The sequence below is a fragment of the Chionomys nivalis genome, chromosome 7 (assembly GCF_950005125.1).
Source record: "Chionomys nivalis chromosome 7, mChiNiv1.1, whole genome shotgun sequence".
Lineage (NCBI taxonomy): Eukaryota > Metazoa > Chordata > Mammalia > Rodentia > Cricetidae > Chionomys > Chionomys nivalis.
Genome location: NC_080092.1, coordinates 14,117,537 through 14,137,434, shown reverse-complemented (window position 1 = coordinate 14,137,434; position 19,898 = coordinate 14,117,537). Strand labels below are relative to the sequence as shown.

General features: G+C 44.7%; 2 protein-coding genes across 7 annotated transcripts in view; one reads left to right on the top strand and one right to left on the bottom strand.

Moving 5' to 3' along the window:
- Positions 1 to 778: 778 nt before the first annotated feature.
- LOC130877105 (hemoglobin subunit theta-1-like) lies at positions 779 to 1,426 on the top strand. Its single transcript, XM_057774007.1, has 3 exons — positions 779 to 873; positions 982 to 1,186; positions 1,298 to 1,426. Exons 1-3 carry the CDS (start codon positions 779 to 781, stop codon positions 1,424 to 1,426), a joined length of 429 nt encoding a protein of 142 aa, XP_057629990.1.
- Positions 1,427 to 5,272: 3,846 nt separating this feature from the next.
- The window catches only part of Luc7l (LUC7 like), a 30,290-nt gene continuing 15,664 nt past the window's right edge, over positions 5,273 to 19,898 (bottom strand). For 4 of the 6 annotated variants that reach the window (XM_057774211.1, XM_057774213.1, XM_057774208.1 and 1 more), the window contains 5 exons: positions 15,507 to 15,683; positions 13,647 to 13,735; positions 11,874 to 11,903; positions 10,770 to 10,937; positions 5,273 to 9,424 (listed from right to left, as the gene is read on the bottom strand). In XM_057774211.1, coding sequence (XP_057630194.1) covers positions 9,283 to 9,424; positions 10,770 to 10,937; positions 11,874 to 11,903; positions 13,647 to 13,735; positions 15,507 to 15,683 — 606 coding nt within the window. In that variant the 3' untranslated portion in view covers positions 5,273 to 9,282. The remainder of the gene's footprint in view (positions 9,425 to 10,769; positions 10,938 to 11,873; positions 11,904 to 13,646; positions 13,736 to 15,506; positions 15,684 to 19,898) is intronic. The other 2 variants (XM_057774209.1, XM_057774210.1) reach the window with 2 other exon arrangements.

The following is a 19,898-nucleotide window of genomic DNA, read 5'->3' as shown; positions in this document are numbered from 1 at the left end:
CATTGAGGGAAAAGGGAGTGTAGAGCCAGGATCTCATTATGTAGCTCTGGCGGGTCTGAAATCCCTATGTAGCCCGGGATGGTCTTGAACTCACACAGATCTCTTTTCCTCTCACTCCTGGGTGCTGGGATTAACCTGTGCCTCTGCCACCACACCAGGTTTAAAGGGCTTTTAAAGGTAGATTTGTTATATTCTATATTTATCCGCATGGGTGTTTTGACTACATGAATGTGTGCACACCACTTGCAGACCGCAGAGGATAGAAACAGGCTTCATATCCGCTGGATGTGGAGTCACACACAATTGTGAGCTGCCCTGTAGGTGGTAGGTATCAAACCCAGGTCCTCTGGAAAACAGCAAGTACTCTCAACTGCTGAGACATCTCTCCAGCCCCTTTAAATGTAGATTGAAATATGTGAAATTTAATAAAAAGAGACGTGCTCCAGGGGAAAACTAAGACCCAAGTAAGGGTATGGGACTACTCGAGGGAAAGTTACACCAAGAAGAAATCCTTTGCACTACTGAAAGAGAAAGGGACGGACACCTATGAAATATCCAAAGGACTCAGGAGGCAGGATAAATTGTAATACGGTAGTACATATTAGATACTTTTGTCCATAGCGCTTTGGGGCTCAGGGGGACAAAGGGCTGCAAGTCCAAGATAAACCCAGCACCTAGGCGAGCTGGAACACAGCGGCGCCCCCTGGCGGCAACCTGGGTTTCCGGGACTCTTCGCCCACAGCCGGGAAGCCAGGAGCAAGACCACAGCTCAGTGAAGATGTCTCTGTCCCAGACTGACCGCGCGCTGGTTCTCGCGCTATGGAAAAAGATGAGCACCAATGTTGGAATCTACACGACCGAGGCCTTGGAGAGGTAAGGACCCCTAGGGCGCCCTCGGGCTCACCTTCCAATGGATGGCCGGGCAAAGGCGGGCTCTCTACACCTCCTGGCCAGGATTCACCCAACTCAGTTTTCCCACAGGACCTTCATGGCTTTCCCTGCCACCAAAACCTACTTCCCACACTTGGACCTGAGTCCCGGCTCTAGGCAGGTTAAAGCCCATGGCCAAAAGGTTGCTGATGCACTGACTCTCGCTGCCCACCACCTGGACGACCTTCCTGGTTCTCTCTCTGCTCTCAGCGATCTCCATGCTCACAAGCTCTGCGTAGACCCTGCTAACTTTCAGGTGGGTTCTGGGACTGAGCTTCTCTGGTGGCTGCTGCAGTGGTGGGTCCCTTCAAGTCTGGGTGTCAGGGAGAGATAAAAGCAAGGCGGGGCGATTCTTTCTCTAATCCAGTTCTTGAACCACTGTCTGCTGGTGACTCTTGCCCGACACTATCCTGGAGACTTCAGCCCAAAGATGCACGCCTCCCTAGACAAGTTCCTGGGCCTTGTGACTTTGGCACTGGTGTTCAAATATCGCTGAGGATGAATCCTGGGATCCCAAAGTAAGGTTCCAAGAGGCTGCAATTTCAGACAAGCTGGAGTCATAGACCTCCTATGAAAGCAGGCAGGTCCTTGTATTGTGGTTTGGTTTTTTTTGTTGTTGTTTGTTTTTGTTTTTAGGTAGGATTAATGGTCTTGTGTAACCCAGCCTTACATCCATAATATAGACTAGGTTGTTTTTGAACCGATTCTTCTGTTTCCAGTCCCATCTCCAACCTACCCAATGCCCTATGCTCACCCACCAGTACATGGATTACAAAGCATGCTTGCCCCACCACACCTGGCTCCACAGAGACTCTTTTCATTTTAATTTAACCCTTTGTCTGTGTTCTGTGTTGGAGTTAGGAAGAGGGGCCTCCTGCATGCAGAAGTGCTCTAAGCTGTAGAGAGTGTAGCTTTCTGCAGCTGCCAGAGAAAATACGGGCAGGTAGTGATGAATTCAGTCTTCAGAGCAGAAAGACAGGTTCTGTGAAACACACTGCAAAGAGCTGGGTGGTAGCAGGAATACCACCTGCAGCAGGAGGGCCTGTACCTCCACATGTCTCCAGGCATCAGGGGAGCCTCAGGCCATCTCCACCTTGGAGCATCTATGGCCCCTACTCACAAATGCATGCCTTTAGCCTTGGCTGCATCAGTTGCAGAATGGTCACTTTTGTGTCTCATAGGGATGACAGGTACAAAGGTCACACACAGGTCAGCATAAAGGACAATTTTCAAAACAACTTTATTTCCCACCCATCACCCTCCCCTGGGTGCTGTGGAAGAATCCTTTTCTACACTATGACTATGTATTATTGCCATTGGTAATAAAAAGCTGACAGGCTGGTGGCTGAGCAGGAAGTCAGGCTGGAAAGTCAAACTGAGAAAGTAGGGAAGAAGGAGGGCAGAGTGAGGAGACACCAGCCAGCTGCCCAGAAAGCAAGACATGCTAGAGGACAAGTAAAGCCACCAGTCACGTGACAATACATAGATTAGTAGAGACAGGTTAATCTAAATGTAAGAGTTAGCTAGTAACAACCTGAGCTATTGGCCGAGGTAATTTGGAGACAGTGGCCAGGACAGAGAGTGGCAGTCAGGACAGAAAAACTGTGCCCTCCACCTAGGTTTCTGGTCTGCTTCTAGACTCTGCTCAGGGCCAAGTCTTATTGCAAGGCAGTCATCTGCCTGGATCCATACATGGAGGTCACAGCTATAGATGCTGGTCAATGAGGGTGTGCGTGGATGCCCAGGACACACTGGGCACTGTGCTAGAGAAAAATCACAGTCACGAACTCCTGCCTGCTCAGCCCAGTCATGCCCAGGGTGTGTGGGTATGTGGGTGTGTATTTTCGGGTATCAGGGAGGCTGTGGTTAAAGCATTCTGTGCAAGACTCAACTGCTTGGGATGAGTGATTGCACTGAAGCCTGTCATGTAAAAAAGGGACTTGGGGACCTCCAACCCGGCCTCCACTGGTTTTCAAAGAGGTATTGAAGTTTCTTTTGGCTACCTAAGATCCATCATGACTGTGGCAGAAACCTGATTTTAACTTACTGTCCACTGGCTACATCTCAAGCTCATGATCCTTCAGGTTCACATGGAAAGGATACTGTCACAAGGTTTCCTGAGCTTTCCATGCTGTGAATAAACAAGACTGTCCAGTACCAGCTGAACCTACAGCCACAGATCAAACAGAACAAGAGTTGGTGGCAACACTAATTTGGATCCAAGCTACTCCCTAATCTGACACAGGGAAATTTTAGGTACAAAAACTCCCGGACCTGTATACACACTCACCTATAAAACACACACACACACGCCAGGCCAGGCCAGGCCAGGGGATAGAACTCAGAATGGGGCCCCTATCTTGGATAGGCAAAGGTTTGATTTTAGTAACACGAAATAACAAACAAAAAGCAAAGTAAAAACATAGACTATTGGTTTGACTTTTAGCTCGTTACTACCTAGGCCAGGCTCACAACCACACACTAGACTTCTGAAGACACAGAGACAGTTCCAGAAATACTGATACCTGCCCTTTTTTGCTGGACAAGTCCAGGACCTGCCAATACAGACCCCAGAGAGTAGGTCAGCTTGTTGGGAGAGAGAGGCTAGGCCTCAGCACCTCATATTTCTGGGAAATACAAAGCACAGTATCATTCCTTCTTGGTGCATCTCTTGAGCTGAAGGGTCAGGACCCAGGTGACTGTTGCCATTTTCTGACACTAAGGCTCAAGTGTGGTTTTTCCAGGGACATAGAAATACAGAGTATCAATAGGAACTGGAATGGCACCAAGAGACTCCCCAGATGATGGACACCCACCCAGTTTAGTGAATAAAATAGTTAAAGACGCCCTGACCACAGCTGTTAGAGACCTGGATGACTTGCCCGGTGCCCTGTCTGCTCTGATCGACCTGCAGGCCCACAAGCTGCATGTATAACCTGTGAACTTCAAAGTATGTGCTGGGGCCTGATGGAGGTGGCAGTGGGAGGTGTTCAGGGGTGGGGAGCAGGATCTAGGACCAGCAGGGAGGGCGTGGGGCCCCTTAAGCCCAGAGCAGTGAATACAGTGGTTTCAAAAATTTCAGCCCAGTGTCTAGGTGTCTATAGCCAGGGTCTGAAACTTCCTGTCTCTGCAGCTGCTCCTGAGCCACTGCCTGACGGTGACCTTTGCTTGCCACATTCAGGCTGAGTTCACCCCCGTGGTTCAGGCATCTCTAGACAAATTCCTTGCTTCTGTGAGCACAGTGCTGACCTCCAAGTACTGTTAAACCAAGTACTAATAAACTGGAGTCTCCTGGCTGTCCTCCCTCCCTGGCATCCATACTTCTTGGTCTTTGAATAAGCCTACGTAGGAAGAAGCCTGTGTGCCTGGGTTGTCTGCATCTGCACAGGTGCCACGACTTGTGCTGATGTAAGGAAGCCTTTAGGACCTAAGCAGTGGTTCTCAGCCTTCCTAATGCGACTCTTTAATAGTTTTGCGCATTGTGGTGACATGAAATTATTTTGTTGCTACTCCGCAACTGTAATTTTGCTACTGTTGTGAATTAATTATCTGATATACAGGGTATCTGATATATGATCCCCAAGGGGGTCACAGCTGGCAGCAATGCCTCTAGGGTCTAGAATGGGGCATATCCCTAGGCTGGGACTTGTGCTGAGGCACAAGGTCAGACAAGAGCAGGGAGCAGAGAGACGCTGAAGTGTAGGGAAGAGGGGTCAAGCAGAGACTTCTGCCCAGGATTTCTGGACAACCCTGTGTCCTGACTGGGTTGACTTTTATCATGGGTTTCCCAGGGGGTACAACACCATTTGCTGGAATACAATGTCTTTCATTACTGCTACCTTTCATACCATGCAGACACATATACATAGGAAATTGCCCAGCTCAGCACCCACGGAAATGTAAGCTAGTGAGAGAGAGCTGGAAGGCTTAACCAAAAGCTCCCCTAGACACACACACACCTTGCAGAGCAGAGCGTGGGTATGATGTATCAGGCTTGGCATCAATACATCCCCAGTTCTCTTATAAAACCCTGGGTTGAGACAGACCTCTGTGATTTCAAGGGTTGTATAGTGAGGCTGTCTCAAAAGAAAAAGACAAAAACAAATGCTGGGTAGGAATGAACCTAGCCAGGAACTACAAAGTCAGGGGTTATTAGGAATTCTGGACAGAAATAGCAGTCAGTGTCTTTTCCCAGGGCCCATGAAACATTTTTGGAAAATAGTCATGGCAGAGCAACAATGATAATCCCAGCTGCAGCACACTGTAAGAATTAGAAAGAGAGTGGATATTAGATTGGTTTCTCAATGTTGTGACAAAAGATCTCACAAAAGCAACTGAGAGAAGCAGTTTTATTTTGGTTCACAGTAGAAGGGTACAGTCCTTGTGTGGTGGGGAAGTCACGGTTGCAGGAACTTAAGGCAGCTGGTCACACTGCATCTGCAGTCAGGAAGCAGAGATGACGGCTGGTGCTCAGCTCTTTTCCTCTTTTTTATTCAGTCTTGGACCCCAGAGTATAGGATAATGCAGCCTATATCTGGGTAGGTCTTCTCACTAAAACCTCTGGAAACACCTTCGCAGACACATTCACCGGGTGATTCTAAAACCCATCAAGTTGATATTAACCATCAGAGTGAGTAAAAACATGTAGCTCACACTCAGAATGGAATTTTTTTTACCCATAAAAGTAACGAGATTACATCATGCTGCTGAGTTTTGCAAAAACCTTGAGCAGAAGCCAACACACCAAAGGCCATACAGTGCATGAGTCCAAGTTTGTGAAATATCCAAATAAGCAAACTATAGGGACAGAAAACAGGTTCCAGATTGCCAGGGGCTTCAGGAAGGAGCTGAATAGTTTTGGGAGTGGGCTAGAGTTTCTGTCTGGATGAAAACATTCTGCAACTTGCTAACAGTGATGATGACTAATACTGTGGATACATAAACATCACTGACATACACATCAGAAATGGCTATGATGATGGTTTGTATAGAAAGCTTTGTTCCATTTTGCTGTCATCTCCGGAACACATCACGGGCATTCCATAAATGTCACTGTTCTGAAAGGAACATGTACTAGGAGTCAAAACACCCAACAGCTGTCCACTGAATTATCTGAGAAGCAATTGCTTTCATTTCAGCAGTAAGCAGACCCTAGGAAGTGTTTTAATGACTCAAGAGGACACTGACAAAGATAAAACACACACTAAAATTCAGTGTATTCTAATAATGCATGCCAAGTAGGAAAAATCTAAGGCTTGGGAGCCCAGGGAAACATAAAGCTCCCAGGTCCATAGCTAATTCTGGAATCCAGAGCTCATATATCCCAAGACCAAACTACAGAATAAAGCTCACAACCAGTGGCGGACTGACCCTGCTGTTGCTGGAGGGGTCCCTATCAAGGTAAACAAGTATTGCTGAACTGGAGATGTGTCCTCGAAGGAGGCATATCCTGCATCTCCTCTCTCATGTACTCTGAGTTCAAAGGGCCTACCTTTCCAGTACATGGGTCAAGGTCACAGATCCCCAAGTTAATATGATAAAGGTTCAGTCTTTTTAACCTGTTAAAATGACCATGGGACATTAGGAGATTCAAGAGGTCTCTAACCTGGCAGGCCTAGGGTTATTCGTCACAAATATTGAGACCATATTTGGCTATTCTGGGAAATACCTGCAGCTTTTATCCCTCAGAGAGTAACAGTATCACAGTTTCTCTAACTGCAGGAGCAGCCTTGGTCAGACACTCTCTAGGGATGCTTCACTTTCATCCTCCTGACTTTTTTCAGATACATATTGGCTGGGCTGAATTCATTGATAGGCCACCTAGGATAGAAATTGGGTCCCCAGTACAAGTGCTGCTCATGTAGGCAAGGGGACCAGGGGCTGTTTTCATCTGATTTCAGAGAGAAGATAATGCCTTCTTCCTGCCTAAAAATCAATCATGGTCATCACAGAAACCTGATTTTAATCTGCTGCCCTATTTGCTATGTCCCAGGCATAGGAATATGTCCTGCACATCCATGTCCTTCAGTTCTTACTCAACATAAGGCAAACTATGTCCCATATGAACAAGTGCAAGAGCCTGTAATCTACGTCCTGTATGAGCAAGAAAAAAAACCTGTAAAGTCATCCCCCAAAGCACGTGCATGACACACATTTTATGACATGGGAAAAACACAGTGTGGATTTGAGAAGCTTAGAATCACCAGCCAAAGACAGGACCGCCGTACCCAATACACTGGTATCACCCATGCACCAAGGACCTGGAAAGAATAACAGGATCCAAGAAGGGCATATATCCTCTTTCTGAGCTGGACGTCCACCTTCTCTCCTATGCCCTGGCCTGTGGATGGTATTGGTTGTTGGGCTTCACAAAGGGTCAGGATGAAAACTACTGGTTCTTCAAGTTCTTGGGCCTGGAACCTAATCAGTACCTGGGGCCCTCTGGTTGCATATAGTAGCTCCCATAACTTTTTGCATAATGGCCTGAGCCATCCCCACACACACACACAACAAATCTCTGGTCATCTGTCCTAGTTCCCTTTCTCCATGAAAATTCCAATTAAGAAAACAAAACATCAGGAGACAGAGGTAGGCAGATCTTTGAGTTTGAGGCCAATTGGTTCTGTAAAATAGGTTCCAGGATATCCACATAAACCCCGTCTAGAAAAACAAAAAACCCAACAACAATCACAAAACAAAGCAATAAAACAAAGCATCCAGATGTGTTGGCACAGTCAACTGTGCCAGCTATTTGGGAACAGAAACACGAATATCTTGAGCCCTGAAGTTCAATAGCCTGGTTAACAGGACAAGGTTGTTCCCCCCACACAAGCCACAAAAAACAAACAAACAAAAACCTTACAAACTTGGTACTCCATAAGAGACTGAAGCAAGCAGCCTTTCTGCAACTCTAGGGACCCTGACCACCCAAAGGATTCTACAGTCTGCCTACTGTACCCCAGTAGCTGCAGTCTGCCACATGAGCCCAGAAATTATCCTCTGTGGGTACAAAAGGTCAGGGCACAGAAATGTTTTTAGTAACTTTACACCATGATAAAACAAAACAGTTGTTTCCCCACATACAAATTTATATGCAGACAGAAAAGGATCCAAACCAGACATGCTGATGTTGGCTCTGAGGAGAACTATCCAGGTTAAGTTCCCAAAGAGTCCAGGAAGCAAAATGTTCCTAGTAAGAGTCCACAGCTAGTCAAAATTTTCACCTGGGACCAGGTACAGTCTTACTCCAGGAAGACAGCAGAGCAGAGCTAAACTGATTCCCACCTGAAGGCCAAGGGGCTAGAGAGGAAACCTACAATGGCACCTGTGCATAGCACTGAGCCCCAGTGGGTCCTTCACAGATATTCCACCCTACCTTCTTTCGTATGGAGACAGTTGACAAGGTAAAGTCTGTTTCACACACCAGCATAGCAAGTACCCACAAGATCTCAAGATCCTATGTGTGACCATCAAACCAACAGTTCAAGACAGCAACCTAAACTTTTACAAGCATGGCACGAAGAGGGGAAGCTTTTATGTTTAACACAACCAACTAAAGCTCCTTCTGAAAACAAACTCTAACCCCCCCTCCCCAGAGAAGTGAAGGGAAGAAGCTCCTATTCAGATATCCTTTCCATTTGGGCTTCACTTTGGTCTTAAGGCATTGGTCCTCTGTGAACAACATATACTCAGGGGTTGACAATAAGTCTACCCTGAGAGTAAACCACCCAAGACACCTGACCTAAGCTGCAAGTCTTTCCCAAGGACCTCCTGAGTGGCAGGGTTAGGGGCCATCTATGTCGTTTTTCCATCTAAGTGGAACTGCTCCCCTAAGCTAAGGTTGCGATAGCTATAGCTCTCCCTAAGGAAATGAGTGTGCAGTATGGCCGCCCCCTCACACCCAGAGCCTGCTCTATGGTCTACATTGAGTAGCTGAGACGCAGCATGTGAGCCAGGCAGAGAAGTCACAAATATCTGGCTCAGTTAAATGTGTTGGAGTGCCCTGGCACATAGGATGCTAAAGTTAAAGTGGTCAGACATCTGGACAGTTTCCTAAGGTAATGGCAGCACCAGCCTTTATCTCCACAGGTGCAAGGTCCTAGTGAAGTGCCTCTAGAGCAGAGGACAGCACATACCCCAACACAGCTGTCATGAGGCAGCTGCCAAATTTATTTGTTCCTATACAACATAACCCCAAACACAGGAGCAGCTCTGAACAACTCTAGAAACTCACAGCTAGGGCCAAACAATAGAAATTTTAACTACAAAAGATGAGTTGTATCCAGCAAATATAAAGGTTAATTTAGGCTGTGCTGAACATTTGTCAGACTATTTACAGTGCCAGAGCCAGGTTCAGATCTCGCCAGCCTCCTTCTCCTCCGACCTCCGCGATGCAGTCTTGCCATTGGAGCTCTCCAGCCTCCAGTCAGTGGGCCCTCGCTCACTCCGCCCGTACTCCCAGGATTCCTCTCTCAATGAGCGCTCCCTGGAGAACCTGGGAAAGTGGAACCAGAGGCTCAGCAGAGGCTGCCATCTCCTTCTGGCTGGCTGCACAGGAACCATTAAGGTAGACCCTCAGCCCTAGACTACAGAAGGCCATTTCCCTTCCAGGCTCAGGTGCCTTTTTATGTGGGCTGGGGGAGATGTTTCTCTGAGTAGCCGCGGCTGTCCTGGAATTCCCTCTATAGACCAGGCCTTAAACTCAAGAGATCCACCTGCCCTTGCTTCCACTGCTGCCTGGCCTCAGGTGCTCAGGTGCTTCTTAACATACCAGAAGACAGCCAACCAAGCCTGATTCCATCTGTATCTAACTGATCACACAGATAATAATTGAAAAAAGAAAAAAAGAAAAAAATTAAGGTAACCCTTTGAGTTGGGGATAGTGGCTTATACCTGTAATCCTCACACTTAAGAAGATGAGACAGCAGTGATTAAGTCAGAGGCCAGCCTGTGCTACAGAGTGAGGTTTGGTCTTAAAAGTAACTGATAAAAAGTAACATTTGAAAAGTTTAAGGGGGTGGAGCAATAGTTCAGGATATGATGCTCTTGTGGAGAACCCATTTGTAGGGCATCAGAATCACCAGTAACTCCAGCTCTAGAGGATTCAAGACAAGTTTTGTCCTCCAACAGTAAGAACACACACGCACGCACGCATACTCACACACACACACACAATATACACTTACACTAACATTTGTGACACAATACATTAACATACACATAATAAAAATAAATCTTTAAAAATAAATAAAAGGAAAGACTTTAATAAGGAAAGTTTTTGGTGTAACAGAAACAAAGCAAATGGGAATACAATAAAGTTATGCATGTGGAATATGACTCAGTATGTAAAGACAATGGAAAAGAGTAGAATGGAAAAACCACATAAGTCAAGCATGGTGGTATACACATTTCATTTCAGCACTTGGGAGGCTGAAGCAGGAGGATCTTGAGTTCAAGCCAACATAGGTTACAAAGTGAGGGCCGGTCTCAAAACAAAACAAAATTACAAGAGAGGTAAGTAAGCAGAACCTTTTTAAGACAAAAACCTTAGCTGCTCTTTACCAAGTTAAAGTACAAAAAGCCCAGCCAGCAGTGCTACCCGGAGGGCCATGAGAGCTCAATAGCCTTATACTATTCCAAGCACTAGGTGATGCTCTCTATCTCTCAGGGTACCAACACAGGGTGCTAGTCACCCAGAGCCTGTCTTCCCATAAACCCAACCTTGTCCCTACCAGATGTAGTGGCCAAAAGGCCATCATGACAGACCCCAGCAGACTTGGGAACACAAAGAGAAAAGGCTTGTTCCTGGCTGCGGCTACTGAGGAAGTCAGAGTAGTTACTTGTATTTTGTACTCCGGTCCCTGGAAGCCCGGCGGTGGCCCCGGCTGTGGCTCCGGGAACGACTGCGATGGCGCCGATGTCTATCTCTGGACCTGGAACGGGAAAACTTTCGTCGCTCTCGGGAGGTAGATCTAGATCGCCTCCGTCGCCGATCCCGAGATCGTGACCTGGAAAATCCAGATGATTTTGAGAGCAAGACATCACTGAGGTTAACTTTTCAAAGGTCTACCTCCATTTCTCTCCTCTTAGCCTCTTTTGGCTTTTAAGCTTTCCTGGGATTTCTCTCTTTCCTCCCATAAATGTACAATTTTGGACTAAAGAGTCCCCTGAATTAGTCTGATGGCAAAACCTTTCCCCTAAATAACATCTCTAAAGAATACAGTACTTGGCCAGACGTGGTGGCGCATGCCTATTCCAGCACTTGGGAGGCAAAGGCAAGTAGACAGGTCTCTAAAATTGAGGCCAGACTGGTCTACAAAGTCAGGAATACACAGAGAAAACATGTCTCAAAAAACCAAAACACAGCCGGGCGGTGGTGGCGCACGCCTTTAATCCCAGCACTCGGGCGGCAGAGGCAGGTGGATCTCTGTGAGTTCGAGACCAGCCTGGTCTACAAGAGCTAGTTCCAGGACAGGCTCCAAAACCACAGAGAAACCCTGTCTCGAAAAACCAAAAAAAAAAAAAAAAAAAAAAAAAACCAAAACACAGGATTTAGACACTCCTAGTTGGTCTGTAGGCCTCAGCAGAAGCTCCAGGCCTTCTTCCCTTGTGGTGGTGGTAATGGAATGTGTGTTTCTGTTGTGCTCTTCACAAATCAATCTTGCCTACCTAAGTTGTGAAGCTGTAAACATCAGTTATTAAATGTTTCTGCATAAAAAAGGATTCAACTTGCCGGGTGGTAGTGGCGCACACCTTTAATCCCAGCACTCGGGAGGCAGAGGCAGGCGGATCTCTGTGAGTTCGAGGCCAGCCTGGTCTACAAGAGCTAGTTCCAAGACAGGAACCAAAAAGCTACTGAGAAACCCTGTCTCGAAAATCAAAAAAAAAAAAAAAAAAAAAAAGGAATTCAACTTGAGAACCCTGTGACAGAACTGAAAACCTACCTCCTGCGATCGCGGGTTCTTGATCCAGACCTAAACAGGAAAATAAAAATCACCATTAATCCCACCACCAAGGAGCCAGAGGCAGATGGATCACTGTGAGTTTAAAGCCAGCCTGGTCTACAGAGTTCTAGGCCAGTCAAAGCAACATAGTAAGATCCTATCAAAACAAAAAAAGTGTCCCTCAAGATAGCATAGTTACTTCTGGCTCTGATCTCTTCTTTCAACTCAAATTAGATTCAACACATCTATCTGAGTACGTCTCAGGTACCTCAAACTGAATATAGCCAAATTCTACCCCTATTCCTCATTCCATCTTCCCTGTCCAAGGTAAGGGACAATTCCAGATTAGAAACCAAGAGGCCAACTGAGCACGGTACTGGGTGCACACCTTTGATCTCAGCACAGAGAAGAAAAGACAGGCGGGTGCCTGAGGCTACAGAATAAGTTTTATGACAGCCAGGGATATACAGGCAACAAAACAAAAAGAAGAGACCACGAGGCCAGCTGCACTCCTCCTCACAGGACCCCCAAGTCCAGTCAGTTCTACCCCAAACACCTTAGCCCAGATCACACCACTCACACTCTTCCTGCCTCAAAACTCAGAACCTCACTGGTGCGTGGGGGGCAGGGGGAGGCTTTTGCTCAAGACCTTAACACTCTGCTTCTCAAGCAAGAACATATTCCAACTACATGTCTTATAGGAAACTCTGTCCTGTGGCCCCATGTGACCAATTCAAAAAAATAAAGGGGGAGGAGACATACAAAGCCTCCACCCCTTCACTTCAAAGCTGACAATTTTTCCCATAGCAATGCACTGCCATGAGACTACAGCTTAGCAGCAGATTCATTTTTGCCTTCCCTATGTGCTGAAGGTTCTATGCCCAGCTGTCAGAGCTGGCTCTGTGGAGTCCAAGGATGGCTGGGCAATGGCGGGTGGCTCATACCTTTAATCCTAGTACCCAGAAGGCAGAGGCAAGTGCATCTCTGTGAGTTTGAGGACAGCCTGGTCTACAGAGCTAGCTCCAGGACAGCCAAGTCAACACAAAAACTCTGTCTTCAGGGGGAGAGGGGAGAGTAACTCTCCCTAGTTTCTTCCTTCCTTGTTTAAATCAATGTCATACCTCACCAGACTGAGTATGTTATAGATTTAATAATTTTTCTTTTAAAGGCCACCCCAGAGCCAGGTTGATGGCACATGCCCTAATCTCAGCTATTAGAAGGCAGACACAGGCACATCTCTGCAAATTCTAGGCCAGCCTGGATTACATAATGAGACCCTATGTGGTATCCCCAAAGGGAGTGGCACTATTAAGAAGTATGGCCTTGTTGGAAGAAGTGTGTCACTGTGTGTGTAGGAGGGGACCGGGAGGGTTGGCTTTGAGGTCTCCTATGCTCAACACACCACCCAGGGTCTCAGACTTCTTACTGCCTGTGGGTCAAGACAGAGAAACCCTCAACACTTTTGCCAGTACCATGTCTGCCTGCATGCTGCCTTACTTCCCACAATGATAAACTGACTAAACCTCTAAACTGCAAGTGAGCCACAATCAAATATTTTCCTTTGTAAGAGTTAATGTGGTCACAGTGTCTCTTCACAGCAATAGAAACACTAAGATACCCTATCTCTAAATTAAAAAAAGAAAACAAACAAACAAAAAAAAAAAACGCGCACACACACAAGTAAATAACTGCCGATTCTTTGTATGGTAAACACTGACTATTCCAGGTCACAACATGGCAAACAGCAGTTTCCTAAGGCTGGTCCACACTTACCTCCTGCTCAGCCGCTCCTCTCGCTCTCTCTCCTCTCTTCTCCGCAAGCGATCCTGATTTCTCTTTTCCTGCTTTTCAGCCACAGTTTTCTAAATAAATGAAAAATGGGTGGGGGGAGCAACGACTTTTAGGAAACAATATATTCATTTTTAAAACTAACGGAAGCCGGCGATGGTGGCACACACAATCTCAGTACTCAGGAGACAGAGGCAGGTGAATCTCTCTGTGAGTTCTAGGTTAGCCTGGTCTACAAGAGCTAATTTCAGGATAGTTAGAGACACCTGGCTCAAAAAAACAAAATATCCCTAACAGAACAAATGAAAAAAAAATTAAATCATTTTATACATTTGGTGACAAATTACGAAGGAGGGGGGTGGGCTGAACTTTTAAGTCACAGGGAATTGATCACAATGCTTCAAACCAAACCATCAAGTTAGCTGTTTATCCTACAGCCTCTCTCTATAGCATTGTAGTATAAAAGAAACATGAGTCAGACCACATACACCCTGCTGCTGGGAGTGAAACTCTTAGGTAGCTAGAAGCAACTCACTTCTGATGTGGTAAGTGCATCAGCATAGTTGTATATTCAATTCATCAGGCTCAATCCTAAATGTAACAGAAGTCAGAAGGCTCTGATACACTTTACTATCAAATCAGCATCAACTCAAGTCAGCTGAAAAGAGCTAAGAACCTTTATAACCCACCACTAACAAATCCTGTAATACACCATCTGGGCAGAGTGGATGAAAACACAGTCCTGAAAGGGAAAGTCATACCCCATGATACAAAAACCTACCAGTCTTCCCTGCTTAGAGCCAGGGATAGCATAGAAAATCTCTATGCCCAGTGAGTAAAGCAAGTACCCTCTAGATGAGAGGACACAGCAAGGCCCAGGCAAACTGTCCTGTCCATCACTACACCTCTACATCTCCAACTCGGGTCATCCTTCACCTGAGCTAAGCATACAGGATATCAGTTCCTTTTCACACCTTCCTAAAGCAAGTATGGCTGAGAATAGACCCCTAGGTGTGGCATCACTTCCTTCCCCATGTCTACAATTCACCTCACATGACCAGCATATCAAACTCATACTGGCAAATTTACAAAGTAGTAGTACATTAAAATGCTACTGGAAAAGGCAGAAGCAAATGTTTTTGTTAAGGCAAGGTTTCAACAGATGGATCTTAAACTGCCCAGTTAGCTGAAGATGATCTTAAAATTCTGATCTTCTGCTAGGCAGTGGTGGAGACACTTTTAATTCCAGCACTAGATAGAGCCAAGCAGATCTATGTGAATTCAAGGCCAGTTTGGTCTACAGAGCAAGTTCCAGGACAGCAAGGGCACAAAGAGAAACCCTGCCTGAAAAAACAAACAACAACAACAACAAAAAAAACAACAACAACCCAGAAACATGTTTAAATCCAACTTAAAGAATATAGACAAGAGCCGGGCGTTGGTGGCGCAAGCCTTTAATCCCAGCACTTGGGAGGCAGAGGCAGGCGGATCTCTGTGAGTTCGAGACCAGCCTGGTCTACAAGAGCTAGTTCCAGGACAGGCTCCAAAACCACAGAGAAACTCTGTCTCGAAAAACCAAAAAAAAAAAAAAAAAAAAAAAGAATAGAGACAAGGCCATAAAGAGATCTGGTGCCCTCTTCTGGACTGCACGTATACATGCAAGCAGAACACAGTGTAAATTTTTTAAAAAGGGGAGGGAGAGGCAGGTGGATATTTGAATTCAGAGTTAGCCTGGTCTACAAAGTGAGTTCCAGGACAGTCAGAGCTGTTACAGAACAATCCTGTCGTACAAAAAACCCCCACAAGACTCCAAAGGGTTTTCCAGAAAGAATGTTATCAACATACCCTCAACTGATCAAGCTTCTCTCGGATCTGAATGAACCCCAAGTGTAACTTGCCCCCGAAGTGGTCTGCTAGACGACGGTCATTGTCATGGAGACCAAGATAAGCCGAACAAACCTCACAGACACGAAGCTTTTGCTGCTGAAAACTGGATGCAGGCATAGAATTTCTATATTCTTCCTATGGTTAGACAGATAAAACAGACAAACAAACAAATAAATAAAATATAAAAGATGAAGTGGAGGCATTTCAAAACTGTCACCATGCAGACCCCAGAATGGAACAACCTGAAATATAGGCAACATTTTATCATGTTGAAAACTAGATTGCTCAGCTTTAGGTATATTAAGAACTTTAATTTCATTGTTTATTTTAAAACAATTAACATTTAGTGGCAGGCGGTTTTCTGAGTTCCAGGACAGCCAGAGCTACACACAGAAACATTATCTCAAGAGAAAAAAGATATATTAAAAAAACTAGCATTTCTGTATGTCTTATCAAGAACAAGGAACATTCAAATCATGGAGATAAGAATGACTGTTCTAAGATAAGCAGGAAAGAGAAGACTTCAGAAATAAACAAAAACAAGATGGAGTGGGATGACTCAGCAGTTAAGAGCATTTGTTGTTCTTTCAGAGGATCATGGTTTATTTCCCAGCATCCACACGGGAAATTAAAATCATCTATAAGTCTAGATACAGGATCTTTTCTGGTGCTTTTGTCTGGCTTCTGTGAGCACTAAACACAAGAAGTGAATCCATGTAGGCAAAACATCCATATATATATATATTTTGAGATAGGATTGGAAAGATGGCTTTAAAGAATATACACTGCTCATGCATTAGACCTGAGTTCAATTCCCAGCACCTATGCCAGGCAGTTCACAACCTACAAAAATTCTAACTCAAACGAGATCTAATGCCTCTAGGCTACCTCAGCCACTCACACATTGATACACACACACACACAATTTAAAGTATTTTTTAATTTTTATTTATTATGTATACAGTGTTCTGCCTGCACGTGTGCCTACAGACCTGAAGAGGGCACCAGATCTCATTCTAGATGTTTGTGAGCCACCATGCGATTGCTGGGAATTGAGCTCAGGACCTCTGGAAAAGTAGTCAGTGATCTTAACCGCTGAGCCATCTCTCCAGCCCTAAAATAAATATTTTTAAAAAGTAAACAAAAACTAGCAGTCATAGCAACTGGGTCCTGATATACAGGAAATACCTAATGCAGGTCTAAAAGATACTCTGAAAGGCCAAATCATTAACACTTTCCTTGAAGAGAAAAGTACCCAACACATATGTACCCTCCCTAAACACTAAAATGTTTATAGAAAAAAAAAACGCTCATTCTGCTCAAAGTAAAATATATCAAACAAAAGGAAAGAGGCTTGGCACACTGCTTCTGGTACTTGAACTCCAGTTAGAACACTGCTGTAAAATCTATACTGAAGAAAATCATTCCTGGGCTGGAGAGATGGCTCGGAGGTTAAGAGCACTGACTGTTCTTCCAGAGGTTCTGAGTTCAATTCCCAGCAACCATATGGTGGCTCACAGCCATCTGTAACGAGATCTGGTGCCCTCTTCTGGCATGCAAGCATACATGGAAGGAATGATGTATACATAATAAGTAAATCTTAAAAGAAAAAAAAAGAAAAGAAAATCATTCCTTTGTCCTATTTTTTAAAAAAGACTGATCACACTTATACAGCCCTTACCTGGAACTTGTGATGTTAATTGTCTCAGCCTTCTGAATGCTGGACTTAAAGGTGTGTACCACTACTCCTTTCTTTGTTCATTTTGGAAGGAAAGGCTTGAATGCATATGTAACTGCTTCCATTAATTCATATATTTAAAACATTCCCTAGGAAATGCAAGTTTAAATACACTCTCACGTACTGCTGGTTATAATAACCCTAACATGTTCTGATGTTAAAATAGGGCATTTAGCTGGGTATGGTAACCTACTCCTTTAATCACAGTACTTAGGAGGTAGAGGAAGAGAAGGGGTCGACAGATCTCTGTAAGAACAAAACCAGCCTGGTCTACATTGTGAGTTCCAAGCCAGCAAGAGCTACAAAGTGAGACCCTGTATAGAAATAAAAACAAACCAACCAAACAACAATAAAACCCCAACCAAACAGAAAGATCATTTATGTATGCATCATTAACCAGGAATTCTTCCAGGTAAATGTGCCCCTGTGCCACCATGTATTAAGAACAAGGTTACTAGCCAGGTGGTGGTGGCACATCTTTAATCTCAGCTCTCTAGAGGTAGAGGCAGGTGGATCTCTGAGAGTTAGAACACAGCATGGTCTAAAGCGAGCTCCAGGACAGCCCGTTAAGTAGAGATATCCTGTCTCAAAAAATGAAAATAAAAAACAAAAATCAAGGTCACCATTTAATTTGAAATGGTGAAAACTCAGAAAAAACTGAGAAACTATCACTTATATGTTCTGTGTAGATTTAAAAAAAAAGGAAGCCTGTAGCAATAAACTGAGTAAAATCTTCTCTTAGTTACTATCACTAACTTGGTTATATGAAACACCAAGACCAAAAGCAAATTGGAGAGAAACAAGTTTATTTTATTTGGCTTACACTTCCACATCACAATCTTTCACAGAAGGAACTCATCAACTGATGTGATTCCCCAACCTGTCCTAAGAGACTATAGACCCCATTTAGGGCTGGAAATATAGCTCAGTGGTTAAGAGCACTGGCTGCTCTTCCAGAGGATCCAGGTTCAATTCCCAGCACCCATATGACAGCTCACAACTGTCTGTAACTCTGGTTTCAGGGGACCCAACAATACCCTCACACAGATATACATGCAGGCAATACAAAAAAAAAAAAAAAAAAAAAAAAAAAAAAAAAGATGCAGAGATCCCTCCTCTCTAGCCTAGGGAGTACTTGTCATCAGAAGATACTTCCAACTGTCACACTCTCGGAGCTTATGTAGAAGGTACAGTTCAAGCACTGGTTCCAGTCTTTTACAGTCTTTTAGGGTAATTCTATCTAGACATCTCAGCTGTGTTATGAATCTCTTTTGTCTTTCAAGCTAAGCAATTACATAAGCTTAGACACAACACAACAATGTCACCACCAAGTAGAAGTGGGGTAAGTGTCCACTGAGAGTATGAGACATTAGATCGGAACTAGCCTGTTCTGCCTATCCGACTTTTGCTGCAAACTCTAATTCCAATCACTTTTGGAGAACCACAGAAAAGCATAATCCTGATGGTCTCAACCTTCTCCTCCTGTTGCTCGGTTCAATGAGCATTGCTCTAACACCCAACAAAACCCTGGCACTATACAGGTCAGTTATAAGTAAGAACAAGAGGCACAATAATACTTAAAAGTTAAGCAGGCACCAGCCATGCACAAAACACCATTTTCTCATCTCCTCCCCACCCCTGGACTTTCTGCTTTTACTAAAGGTCTAAGCTATAGCTTTGTAGGCTATCCCCAATCTACCTATAGACCATCCCAAAGTCATCTCTCTCAAATTTCATCTCTCTTATGAATCTATCTTCATCAATATCAATGGGAGAAGGAGGGCCTACAAAGATCGTTCAGAAGTCAAAAGCACTTGTTGCTCTTCCAGAGGATCCAGATTTGATTCCTAGCACCAACTCAACACCTCACAACTGTCTGCAATTCCAGTTCTAGGGAATCTGACACCATCTTCTATCCTCCATGGAAACAGCACACAGACAGACAGACAAACAGAGACAGACACACACACAGACACACACACACACCCCTAACAAATGGATCAAAAAGGAGTTTTAGGAACAAATGTCTATGTAAGCTATATAAAAGATGGATATAGGTTCTTTTAACTTTCTCACACCCATAGAATATTCAATACTAAAAGTAAACTATGAGCTTTGGGGTGACAATGTCTAAATTTTGGCAATAAACATACCACTCTGGTGGGAGGATGCTGATAATGGGAGAGCTATAGAGGATAATTTGGAAATTTCTGTCCCTACCTGTGAACTTTTTACTACAGTCAGTCACAAAGACTGTGGAATAAAAAGAATGTAGACATGGTTTAATAGTCCAAATGGTGCCGGGCGGTGGTGGCGCACGCCTTTAATCCCAGCACTTGGGAGGCAGAGGCAGGTGGATCTCTGTGAGTTCGAGACCAGCCTGGTCTACAAGAGCTAGTTCCAGGACAGGCTCCAAAACCACAGAGAAACCCTGTCTCGAAAAACTTTAAAAAAAAAAAAAAAAAAAAAAAGCTGGGTGGTGATATTGCACACCTTTAATACTAGCACTCAGGAGGCAGAGGCAGGAGGCTCCCTGTGAGTTCAAGATCAGCTTGGTCTACATAGCTAGTTGCAGAACAGCCAGGGCTACACAGAGAAACCCTGTCTCAAAA